At 32.9% G+C, this 14097-nt stretch overlaps 1 protein-coding gene across 2 annotated transcripts in view; it reads right to left on the bottom strand.

Moving 5' to 3' along the window:
* Positions 1-14097, bottom strand: part of TSPAN12 (tetraspanin 12) — a 102848-nt gene that overhangs the window by 30073 nt on the left and 58678 nt on the right. For both annotated transcript variants that reach the window (XM_074268163.1, XM_074268164.1), the window contains one exon: positions 1401-1508. In XM_074268163.1, the coding sequence (XP_074124264.1) occupies positions 1401-1508 (108 nt within the window). The remainder of the gene's footprint in view (positions 1-1400; positions 1509-14097) is intronic.

The following is a 14097-nucleotide window of genomic DNA, read 5'->3' as shown; positions in this document are numbered from 1 at the left end:
GCTCCATTAATCAGTTTTCTTCATAGACTCTAATATCCTCATTAGTTTTATGTTCTTGTTTTTAGTACAAACATAAACTAAACAAATAAAATTAGGAAATATTCAAATAAATTGGCAATCTCTACTATTTTTGAAGCCTGTGCATTTCAACAAATTTAGTATAATGAGCCAGAATTAGCCCGAAAAAGGAGTAAAGAGTCCCTACTTGAAAAATGGAGAAGCATTTGGCTGTCTTTTGATCCCCATGTTAGAATAAAAAGACTGATGTTTGAACCTTAATTCTAACCCTTACAAACTATAAAAATTCTCCTAATCTCTCTAAGTCTCAATTGCTTAATATGTAGAATGGGATAATAATATCTCTATTACCCACATCACAGGATTATTAATGCAAAGATGCAAAGAGAAACCTTTAAGTGCTTTATAAATGTAAGTTACTATCTTATATACTATCTCTATACCACCTTTCTAGAAGCCAGTGCTTTTATAAAAGACAGAATTACAAAAAACAAAACAAAACAAAACAATAACAACAACAACAACAACAACAACAAAAACCTGATGTCTCTTATAAATACTGTGATTACAGAAAGAAGAGTCATAAGTAGAGCAGAGCAACTAGGGCTTTACTCTAAAGCTGAGAGGATTTTGACTATAATTACAATCCTTCAGCAATGCTTAGCACTTAGAAAGAATAATTAGTTAAAATTGGAATGTACCAGACAATGGCTTTCCTCCTTAGTTAAAGGCTAAGTCTGCCTTGTTCTCTTTATCTCCCACTTAGTTTGTCTTTTTGAAAAAAGACAATGTATTCCATATTATTTGTCCCAGATGCAAAAAGTGCTAGATGTAGCTCTAGAAGAGGATGTAAGGTATCATGGGATTTAGAGATTAGTTATTCCAATTTCTTCACTTTACAGATGAGGAAACAGTTTGTAGTCAAACAATGAAATCAGAATTTGAACTTATATCCTATGATTCCAAATTCAGAGCTTTTTCCAATATAATATGCTGATCATTAAAGAGAATGAACAGAGGCAGATTTGAAAGTTAAAGTTCTAATATTCTTAAAAGAAAAGATAAATCATTTATTATCAAAGAAAAAATAAAACCATTTTTTTTCTAATAACATTTCTAATAACTTGAACCTGAATGTTTTCAAGAATACTCTCTGTTCCCACCCCTGAGAAGAATCCTGGCTATAGTTCAGCAAAAGAACTATAAAAAATTCTGGAAATACTAAAAATAATAATATGCAAGAAGAAATGGGAAAATAAGAAGGATGGAAATAGCATTTTCAGAAATTTGAGGTATTTATCAATGAAAATAAAAATTTACACACAAAAAGATTGAGTATGTGTCACTTAGTCTTCACTCACAAATTTCAATGGAATTCTTACCTCTCTCTGAAAGAAGTTCCAAGCATGAGTCAGCCATCGGTATCTAGGTAAACCATAGTTTGTCATTCTAGCTTTCAAAGTGACCATGTCTGACCACTGCACTGGGACCTAAAGATCAAAAGCAAAATAACTAAAATAAATTATGTTCTGCACTAAACACACCATCCAACAATATGCATTTATTAGAATAAAACAGTCTACAATTGACATTTGTTTAATACAAAAATGTGAGTATCTACACTGTCATTGAATTGTTGAAAAAAAGCATCCACAGAGCACAGAAACAATTAGCAGAAGGAAATGAAACAACTTTCACTTCCATATTTATATTTTAATGGAAAAAAACAAACAAACAAAAGAAGCAACTACCAATAATCACAATGGATAAAAGTAGGAGGGTTTTAGTTAACAAATCATATGCAAATTTAAAGAAGGATACAAGTGTTTTAGTCATTCTTGAATTGGCTACTAAGTTTTTCAAGTGATTGGAGTTAAGTGAGACTATGCTGAAAAAGAAATAAGGAGAAGAAATCGTTGCTGAATTTAGAACAGAGAAACAATGTATCTAGAGAGAAGAATGTTATATAGATCACCAAATTCAGTATTTCAATAATCTAAAGTCATTTCATGAGGAAAGTGTTTGCAAGCAATATAAGATGGAACTGATGAATACTTACCACATTATATTTATTTTGTCACTTCCCTAATTAAAATAAAACTAAACAAAGCAAAACCTGATTTCAATTATTTCCATATAAATTCTATTTTTCTTCTCTATGTTCTGTTCTTCTGCTCATCAACCTTTTGATGATTTCCACTTTTTTTTTAATATACCAATAACAGCTAAAGGTAAAAGTTTGTTCAATATCCCCAGAAGTGATAAGCAAAAGAATTTTTAGAAAAGGAAGAAAACTTAAAATCATCTAGTCCAGTTCTGATTTGACAACTGAAACAACTGATACTTAAAAGGGTAAGTGATTTGCCCAAGATCATACTGCTAATATAGAGAAAAAACACTAGGCCTGACTTATATGCTTTTAGTCCTAAGTCATATTAACTCATAACTCTGGAATTTTTCTTTTATTGTCAAGAGTATTTAATTGCTTTAAAAAGTTCTTTAGTTAGTAAATGAGATTATTTATAGAAAGTGCTTTGCAAAATTTAAGATGTTATATAAATTATTATTATTTTTAAGTAGTTCTACTTGAATCCCTGGAAGTATGGAAGTAGAAGGAAATATTCCAGTGAATATTAGGTTGTGTTGTATTTGTCTTCCTGTTAACCCTGGTTAATTATATGTGTATAAAATGCAAGCTCTTTTCCAATAGCTACAAGGAAAGGTTAAAAAGGCTTTAAATACATGTTCTCTATCTTTTGACCAATGCCAAAGTTCTAGCCTGGACAGGAAAAAAATAAAACAACTCTAACAACCTAAGGAAATCAGGAAGAAAACTAAATTAGTATCCAGAGGTTAATGAGGGAGATGGCAAAATGGCAGAGCGAAGACAGATTGGAAAGATTTCAGAAAAGGTCAGTCTCTTTTGAATGAAAGAATGTTAATCCCAGCTCAGACTGAGTCTGAGAAAGCCAGTAACAGAATCTTAATCACAGCAGATCAGCAACTAAGATCCTTGTTCCTGACTCAGTAGAAGAACACACCAGTGGGGCAGCTTCCCAGTTCCAGCTGAGAAGGAAAATTGTCAGCTAGGGAAAGCAGCTAGGCTGTTTTCTGGAAAGAGTAGCTTGGCTAGTCCCTGCTGTGCACAAGACATCAAACATATGGGGGCCTGTGCTCAAAGCCAAGGCTCAGAACTGCACAGAAAGGTTGGGACAGCAGCTCCTTTACCCCAGGAGCAGAGCTTGACTATACAAGGCATAAAATAAAAAGAGAAAAAGAATCTTAACCACAGAAAGCCACTACAGGAATAAGGAAAACCAAAACTCCAACTCAGATGAAGACAAAATGTCCACAGAGGAAATCTCAAAAAGTGAGATGAATTGGTCTCAAATCCAAAGAGACTTCTTGGAAGTGCTCATAAAAGAATGTAAAAGCAGTAAGATAAATAGAAAAAAAATGAGAAAAAAATGAGAGGTATGCATGAGAGATTTAACAGCATGGAAAAGGAAGGGAAAAAATTGACTGAAAAAACAATTCCTTAAAAAACACAATTGGCCAAATGCAAAAATATTCCACAATACCTTGAAAAGTAGAATTAATCAAATGGAAAAAGAGATACAAAAGCTAACTGAAGAAAATCACACATTAAAAACTAGAATGGGACAAATGGAAGCTAATGACTCTATAAGATATCATGAATCAGCCAAACAAAATAAAATGACTGAAAAAATGGAAGAAAATATAAAATTTCTCATTGGAAAAAGAGTTGATCTGGAAAACAGATCCAGGAGAGAAAATTTAAAAATACTAGTCTACCTGAAGGTCACGCCCCAGAATAGACCTGGATAGCATTCTTCACAAGATCATCAAAGAAAACTGTCCTGATGTACTAGAACCAGAGGAGGAAATAATCCCTGAAAGAATCCTTTGATCACCTCCAGCAAGAGACTTCACAAGGAAAATCCCAAAAAACATTGTTTCAAAAGTCCACAACTATAAGATAAAAATAATGCAAGCTAGCAGATTAAAAACAATTAAAGTATCAAAGAGCAGTCAGGATTATCCAGGATCTGGTGGCTTCTACAATAAAAGACTGGAGGGCCTAGAATACCATATTTGAGAAGGCAAAAGACCTGGAGTTGCAACCAAGAATTAACTACTAGCAAGACTGAGAATCATCTTTCAGGGGAGGAGATGGATCTTCAATGAAGTAAGAGACTTTGAATAATTTCTATTGAAAAAAAGCAGAACTGAACTGACAATTTGATTGTTAAATGCAGGACTCAAGAGAAGCATAGAAAGGTAAACAGAGGGAAAATGTATATGTATGTATGTATGTATGTATGTATGAATGTGTGTGTGTGTGTGTGTGTGTGTGTGTGTGTGTGTGTGTGTGTGTGTGTGTAATTTGAAGGTAAACCATTAACATCCCTAGATGGGAAAATGCTATCTGTAATTCTTGAGAACTGTATCTTTTATTGGGGCAGTTAAAGAGGGCATACATGGATAGAGGGTGTGGAATTAATAGATTATGATGTGATAATACCAAAGGAAAAAAGGATAGAAAGAAGATTGTATTGGGAGAAGAGGAAAGAAGTAAAACAGGACAAATTATATTACATGAAGAGACACAAAATACTACTACAATAGAGGGAAAGAAGGGAAGGGGGATGAGCATTGTCTGAAGCTTAATCTCAAAGGTTTTGCTTCAAAGAGGGAATAACAATCATTCAGTTTGGTACAGAAATTTATCTTGCCCTATAAGAAAGTATTAGGAGAAAAGAGAAAGAAAAGGAAAGGTCTGGATAGAAAGGAAGGCAGAATCATTAGGGAAAAAAAGGGGTAAGAGAAGGGAGAAAGAGTGATAGAAGGGAAGGCAGAAAGAGGGAGGGATTGGTTAAAAACAAAACACTACTAAGGAGGAATGGGGTAGGAAGAAAACAAAAGCATGCACAGGGAGGAAGATAGAATGGAGGGAAATACAGAGCAAGTAATAACAACTGTGAATGGGAAGAACTCTTCCTTAAAGCAGAAGTGAATTGCATAGTAAATCAAAAAATAGAATCCTACAATATGTTTTTTTAATAAGAAACATATGACATAGCAAAGCACACAGAGTAAAAATAAAAGGCTAGAACAGAATTTATTATGCTTCAACTGAAGCAAAAAAAAAAAAAAAAGCAGGTCTGATCTCAGACAAAGCAAAAATAAAAACAGATCTAATTAAAAGAGATAAAAAAGAAAATTTGTATCTTGTTAAAGGGTAGCATAGATAATTAAATAGTAGTGATACCAAACATATTGGCAAACAAGTGGTGGAGCATCCAAATTTTTAAAGAAGTTAGGCCAAGTTAAAAGAAGAAATAGACAGCAAAACATATATTAGTGGGAGAACCTCAACCTCCCCCCTCTCAGAATTAGATAAATCTAACCATAAATTAAAGAGAAACTGGGGAGGCTAACAGAATCTTAGAAAACTTAGATATGATAAACCTCTGGAGAAAAAATGAATAGAGACAGAGAGAACTATACTCTTTTCTCAGGAGTACATGGCACTTAAACAAAAACTGACCATGTATTAGGGCTTGAAAACCTCACAATCAAATGCAGAAAGACAGAAATAGTAAATGCTTCCATGATGCAATAAAAATTATATTCAATATATTCAGTTGTATTCCAAAAAAAAAGGGCAGGTAAAAATAGACTAAAACAAATTGGAAATTAAATAATCTGATTCTAAAGAATGAGTAGGTCAAACAACAAATCATACAATCAAAAATTTCATCCAAGAGAATGACAATAACATAATATACCAAAACCTATGGGAAGCAACCAAAACAATTATTGGGGAAATTTGTATATCTCTAAGCACTTACATAAATAAAATAAAGAGGAGTTGAATAAATTGGCATGAAACTAAAAAAAAAAATTAAAAAGAATAAATTAAGACCCCCAATTAAATACCAAATTAGAAATTCTGAAACTCAAAGGAAAGATCAATAAAACTGAAAGTAAGAAAATATTGCAGTAATTAATAAAACTGAGTTGATTTTATGAAAATATTAATAAAATTGATAAACCTTTTGTTAATTTGATTAGAAAAGGGAAAGGAAAAAAAAAAACAACAAATTACCAGCATTAAAAATGAAAAGGGTAAACTTTCCATCAATGAAAAGGAAATTAAAGCTGTAATTAGGACCTATTTTGCCCCATTATATGCCAGCAAATCTAACAATCTGGTTGAAATGGATGAATATTTACAAAAATGCAAATTGTCCAGATTAACAGAAGAAAAAATAAATTACTTAAATAGACCCATTTTAGAAAAAAAAAAAAAAAAAGAAAGAAAAAAATTGAATAAGTCATCCAAACATCGAGAGAACAATTAATCCCAATGCTATATAAACTATTTGGGAAAACAGGTAAAGAAGGAGTCCTATTAAATTCCTTCTATGACAAAAATATGGTTCTGATACCCAATTCAGGAAGGACCAAAACAGAGGAAGAAAATAAAAAACCAATTTCCCTAATAAATATTGATATAAAAATTTAAATAAAACATTAGCAAAAATATTACAGCAATTTATTAATAGGATAATACACTAAGATCAAGGGGCATTTACACTTGGAATGCAGTGCTGCTTCAATATCAGGAAAACTATTACCATAACAAAACTAACAGAAATCATATGATACTTTCAATAGAAACAGAAAAAGTATTTTTTTTTGTTTTTTTTTTTTGTTTTTTACAAAATACAATACCAATTTCTATTAAAAACACTAGAGAGCATATGAATAAAAGGAGTTTTCTATTAAATGATAAAAAGTATCTATCTAACACCATCAGCTAGCATTATTTTTAATGGAGAGATGCTAGATACATTCCCAACAATATCAGGGGAGAAACAAAGAAACATTATCACCACTATTATTCAATGTTGTACTAGAAATGTTGGCTTCAGCAATAAGAAAAATAAATTAAAGTAGGTAGAACAGGCAACGAGGAGATAAAACTATCATTCTTTGCAGATACTTAGAGAATCCTAGAGAATCATCCAAAACCTATTGAAACAATTGAAAACTTTAGCAAAGTTGCAGGATGTAAAATAAACCCACACAAATTATCAGCATTTGTATATATTATTGAATAAACCCATCAGCAACAGATAAAAAGAGAAATTCCATTTAAAATTACTGTAGGCAAAATAAAATATTTGGATGTCTACCTCTAAAGACAAACCCAAGAATTTTATGAAGACAATTACAAAACACTTCTCACACAAATAAAGTTTGATCTAAACAATTGGAAAAATATCAATTGTGGAGCCAAGATGGCAAAGAAGGCACACGTGACTTTCTGAACCTCTCTCATACCCTCACAACCAATTATTAAATTCAGCCTCAAAATTAGCGCTTGACTGGTAAAATTCATGAAGATTAGAAGTGCAACAACTTACCAGCCAAAGATAATCTGGAATATCTCCAGAAAAGGTTTGTCCTGAGTGCCAGAACATACCAGCACAAACAAAGATAAAACCAGAGGCTAGCATATTGAGCAGGCAGGGCGTGATGGCCTCCATGGTTAGAAAATTTACAGAGATGACTCTGCCATAGGCTAACTGCTCTGCTTTGGTTGCAAAGCAGTATACCAGTAGAGAAATTTAAAAACACCAGAACCTAACAGGATCTGGCTATACCCACCCAAAACCTGAAGTGATTCTGCACAGACCATAACAAGCTGTACAGCAGCATTCTGCACCATGGGGCTCTAAAAGGCAGTCACAAATCTGCAAGGCAGGGGTGGCACAGCCTGGGGCAACCTCTAATCTACACAGTGGGAGGCTCAACCTGGGCAATAGAACTTCTGCAGCACAATTGTGCTCCCCTGGGCAGACACTTCTGGTGCCACAGGGCTCTTTGCTGGGCAACTGCTAATACCCACATTGGGTTTTAGTCTGGGGTAGTGACACTTTTGCTGCTCAGCCTCTAACCCCAGGGCAGTCACTAATCTGCACAGCAGGGTTCTTTGCTGGGCACTTCCACAGCTCAACTTGATACCCAGATCTGAGTCACTTCCAGTGGGGAACTTTTCCCACAGCACTCCCGCACCTTGCTGCTCTTTGCAGCCCATTGGCATGGCAGCTATTGTCCATATACCTATCACTGGTCTGCAGAGGAAGCTGGTAACCTCCTTGCCATGAAGGCAGACCCTAAAGGCTTTTTAAAAAATGAGTAAAAAGATCAAAAGGAGGCTTGATAGCTTCTATACAGAAAGAGAGCAGGTTTTCAACCCCAAGGAGACTAATAGCAGATAATCTCCAGACAAAACCACAAAAGGAGATGTAACCTGGTCCCCATCACACAAGGCTTTCCTAGAAGAAACTATAAAGAATCTTAAAAGAGTGCTAGAATAAAATGGGGAAAGGAAAGAGAAGCTATGCAAGAGAGTAACAACTTCCTGAAATGTGAATTGGAAAAAGTAAAGAACTCCCAGGAAGTGCAGGGAAACAGAATTTGTGAATTGGAAAAGATAAAGAACTCCCAAGAAAGTAGGATTTGTGAATTGGAAAAAGAAAATAACTCAGTAAAAAAAAAAATTAGTGAAATGGAAAAAAATTTCCATAGAGCAAAGCAACACATTTAAAAACTCAATTGGACATATACAAAAAGAAGTAAGAAAAAAAAAAAAAGCTAATGAAGAAAATAACTCATTAAAAATCAGAACTGAACAAAGAGAAATGAATGATTCTTTGAGACCTTAAGAATCAGTGAAGCAAAACAAAACAAAAACAAAAACAACAACAAAAAAAATTAGAACAAAACATTAAATATCTACTTGGAAAAACAACAGACCTGGAAAATAGATCTAGGAGAGATAATCTGAGGATTATTAGACTTCCCGAAAATTATGATGAAAAAAGAACCTAGATACTATTTTATAGGAATTATCAAAGAGAACTGCCTAGATATAATAGAATCAGATGGTAAAATAGTCATTGAAAGAATTCAGACACCTTCTGAAAAAGACCCTAAAAATAAAAACTCCAAGGAATACTGTGGTTAAAGTTCAGAACTATCAGCTTAAGGAAAAGATATTACAAGCAGCCAGGAAAAAAAACAATTCAAATACCAAGGTGCCACAATAAGGATCACTAAAGATCTGGCTGCTACCACCTTAAAGGATTGAAGGGCCTGGAATCTGATATTCCGAAAGGCAAAAGAACTTGGAATGGAGTCAAGAATAAACTACCAGATAAGCTGAGTATTTTCTTCCATGGAAGAAGATGGACATTAATGAAACAGATGAATTCCATTTGTTTCTAAGGAAAAAAACAGATCTAAATTAAAAATTTGATCTCCAACCATAGGACTCAAGAGAAGCAGAAAAAGGCAAAAAGAAGTCTTGAGAACTGTATTTCTGTTGTGGATATACATAAAGAGTACATGTATAATTTGATTTTACTGATATAACATAAAAAGGGAAGTAGAAATGGAAAGGGGATAGTGTCAGAAAAAGGGAAAAGGGGAGATAAAAAGAGGGAAATTACATCCCACAAAGAGGCAAAGGAAACCTATCATATCTGAGGGAATTTAGAGAGGGGGAGGAACATTATGTGAATCTCATTCTCATCAGAGTTGGCTCAAAGAGAAAATCATTGACATATTTGGTTTACAGAGAAACTTCTCTCACTTCATTAAAAAGTGGGAGAGGAAAAGGGAAAAGGAAAAGAGTAATAAGGGAAGGGCACAAGAAAGGGGAAGGGATTCAAATAGGGTGGGAGGGATCTTAAAGAAGGAGAGCTGTGTAACACAAATGTGCCCATAAATTTAATACTGATAAATGGGGAAAGGGGGAGCCAGAAAAAGAAAAGTATAACCTGGGTATAATAAGATGGAAGGAAATATAGAATTAATAATTTTAACTGTAAATGTGAATGGAATGAACTCTCCCATAAATCAGAGGCTATATATAGCAGACTGGATGAAAAGTCAGAACCCTACAATATACTATTTATAGGAAACACATTTAAATCAGGGAGATACATACAGAGTAAAGGTAAAAGGCTAGAACAGAATCTCTTATGCTTCAGGTGAAGTCAAAAAAGCAGGGGTAGCCATCCTTAAATCAGATCAAGCAAAAGCAAAAATTGATCTAATTAAAAGAGATAAGGAAGGAAACTATATCTTGCTAAAAGGTAGCATAGACAATGAAGCAATATCAATACTAAACATATATGTACCAAATGGTATAGCATCTAACTTCCTAAAGGAGAAGTTAAGAGAATTGCAAGAAGCAAAACTATAATAGTGGGAGATCTCAACCTTGCATTATCAGAATTAGACAAATCAAAACACAAAACAAATAAGAAAGAAATTAAAGAGGTAAATAGAACATTAGAAAAATTAGGTATGATAGATCTTTAGAGAAAACTGAATGGTGACAGAACGGAGTATATTTTCTTCTTAGTAGTTCTTGGAATCTATACAAAAACTGACCATGTATTAGGACATAAAAACCTCAAAATTAAATACAGGAAGGGAGACATAGTAAATACTTTCTTTTCAAATCATGATGTAATAAAAACTACATTCAACAAAAAGTTAGGGGTAAATAGACCAAAAAGTAATTGGAAACTAAATAATCTCATCTTAAAGAAAGATTGGGTGAAACAGCAAATTATAGACACAATTAATAATTTCACTCAAGATAATGACAATGATGAGACATCATACAAAATTTGTGGGATGCAGCCAAAGTGTTAATAAAGGGAAATTTTATATCTTTAGAGACCTACTTGAATTAAATAGAGAAAGAGAAAATCAATGAATTGGGCTTGCAATTTAAAAAGCTAGAAAAAGACCAAATTTAAAACCCCCAATCAAATATTAAACTTGAAATTCTAAAATTAAAAGGAGAAACTAATAATATTGAAAGTAAAAAAACCACTGAATTAATAAATAAAACTAAGAGTTGGTTTTATGAAAAAAACCCAATAAAATAGATAAAACTTTGGTAAATTTAATTAGAAAAAGGAAAGAAGAAAATCAAATTGTCAATCTTAAAAATGAAAAGGGATAACTTTCCACCAATGAAGAAGAAATTAGAGCAATAATAAGGAGTTACTTTGCCCAACTTTATGCTAATAAATGTGATAACCTAGGTGAAATGGATGACCACCTCCAAAAATATAGGTTTCCCAGATTAACAGAGAAGGAAGTAAATTGCTTAAATAGTCCCATTTCAGAAAAAGAAATAGAACTAGCTATTAATCAGCTCCCTAAGAAAAAATCCCCAGAACCAGATGGATTTACACGTGAGTTCTACCAAACATTTAAAGAACAATTAGCCCCAATGCTATATAAACTATTTGAAAAAATAGGGAATGAAGGAGTCCTACCAAATTCCTTTTATGACACAGACATGGTACTGATACCTAAACCAGGTAGGCTGAAAATGGAGAAAGAAAATTATAGACCAGTCTCCCTAATGAATATTGATGTTAAAATCTTAAATAAGATATTGGCAAAAAGACTACAGAAAATAATCCCCAGGATAATACACCATGATCAAGTAGGATTTATACCAGGAATGCAGGGCTGGTTCAATATTAGGAAAACTATTAATATAATTGGCCATATTAATAACCAAATTATCAAAAACCATATGATCATCTCAATAGATGCAGAAAAACATCTGATTAGATCCAACATCCATTCCTATCAAAAACACTTGAGACTATAGGAATAAATGGACTTTTCCTTAAAATAATCAGTAACATCTATTTAAAACTATCAGTAAGCATCATATATTACATATAAACTGCAACCATTCCCAGTAAGATCAGGAGTGAAACAAGGTTGCCCACTATCACCATTACTATTCAATATTGTAATAGAAATGATAGCTTTGGCAATAAGTGTTGAGAAAGAGATTAAAGGAATTAGAATAGGTAATGAGGAAACCAAAGTATCACTTTGCTGATGATATGATGGTATAGAGAACCCCAGATATTCTACTAAAAAGCTATTAGAAATAATCCACATCTTTAGCAAAGTTTCAGGACACAAAATAAATCCACATAAGTAATCAGTATTCTTATATATCACTAACAAAATCCAACACTTAGAGTTACAAAGAGAAATTCCATTTAAAGTAACTACCAATAATATAAAATATTTAGGATCTACCTGCCAAGGGAAAATCAGGAAGTATATGAGCTTAACTACAAAACACTTTCCACACAAATAAAGTCAGATCTAACCAATTGGAAAAAATATTAAATGTTCTTGGATAGGGCAAGCAAATATAATAAAGATGACAATACTACCTAAACTAATCTATTTATTTAGCACTATACCAATCAGACTCCCAAAAAACTACTTTAATGACCTAGAAAAAATAACAATAAAATTCATATGGAAAAACAAAAGGTCATGAATTTCAAGGGAATTAATGAAAAAAAAAATCAAATGAAGGTGACCTAGCTGTACCAGGTCTAAAATTGTATTATAGCTTTATAACCATTGGCTAAGAAATAGACTAGTTGATCAGTGGAATAGGTTAGATTCAAAGGACAAAATAGTCACTAACTTTAATAATCTAGTGTTTGACAAACCCAAAGACCCCAGCTTTTGGGATAATAACTCAATGTTTGACAAAAATTGCTGGGAAAATTGTTTATTAGTATGGCGGAAACTAGGCATTGACCCACACTTAACAACGTACACCAAGATAAGGGAAGATATAAAGTCAAAATGAGTTCATGACCTAGGCATAAAGAATGAGATTATAAATAAATTAAAAGAACATAGGATAGTTTTTTTCTCAAACCTGTGGAAGAGGAAAGAATTTATGACCAAAGAAGAACTAGAGATCATTATTGATCACAAAATAGAAAATTTTGTTTATATCAAATTGCAAGGTTTTTGTACAAACAAAACAAATGCAGACAAGATTAAAAGAGAAGCAATAAATTGGGAAAGCATTTTTATAGTCAAAGGTTCTGATAAAGGTCTCATTTTAAAATATATAGATAATTGACCCTAAATTTTTTTTTATTAATTATAGTTTCTATTTACCAGATATATACATGGGTAATTTTACAGCACTGAAAATTGCCAAACCTTTTGTTCCAATTTTTCCCCTCCTTCCCCCAGATGGCAGGTTGACCAATACATGTTAAATATGTTAAAGTATAAATTAAATACGAAATATATATATATATATATATATATATATATATATATATATATGATTGACTCTAATTTATAAAAAATCAAGCCATTCTCCAATTGATAAATGGTCAAATGATATGAACAGACAATTCTCAGAGGAAGAAATTGAAACAATTTCTAGCCATATGAAAAGATGCTCTAAGTCATTATTAATCAGAGATATGCAAATTAAGACAACTCTGAATACCACTACACATCTGTCAGATTGGCTAGAATGACAGGGAAAGATAATGTGGAATGTTGGAGGGGATGTGGGAAAACTGGAACATTGATACATTTTGGTGGAATTGTGAATACATCCAGCCATTCTGGAGAATGATTTGGAACTATGCTCAAAAAATTATAAAATGGTTGCATACCCTTTGATCCAGCAGTGTTACTACTGGACTTATATCCCAAAGAGATTTTAAAGAAGGGAAAGAGACCTGTATGTGTAAGAATGTTTGTGGCAGCCGTGTTTGTAGTGGCCAGAAACTGGAAACTGAGTGGATGCCCATGAATTAGAGAATGGCTGAATTACTTGTGGTATATGAATATTAGGGAATATTATTGTTTTGTAAGAAATGACCACCAGGATGATTTTGTAAAGGTCTGGAGTAACTTACATAAATGACTTATATAAACTGATGCTGAGTGAAATGAACAAGACCAGGAGATCATTACATACTTCAACAACAATACTATATGATGATCAATTCTGTTGGACATGGCCCTCTTCAATAATGAGATGAACCAAATCAGTTCCAATAAAGCAGTAATGAATTGAACCAGCTACATCCAGCGAAAGAACTCTGGGAGATGATTATGAAGCACTACATAGAATTCCCAATCCCTCTATTTTTG

Source organism: Sminthopsis crassicaudata, chromosome 5 (genome assembly GCF_048593235.1).
Source record: "Sminthopsis crassicaudata isolate SCR6 chromosome 5, ASM4859323v1, whole genome shotgun sequence".
Taxonomy (NCBI): domain Eukaryota; kingdom Metazoa; phylum Chordata; class Mammalia; order Dasyuromorphia; family Dasyuridae; genus Sminthopsis; species Sminthopsis crassicaudata.
Note: the sequence above shows the minus strand (reverse complement) of the source record. Positions and strands in the feature narration are given on the sequence as shown.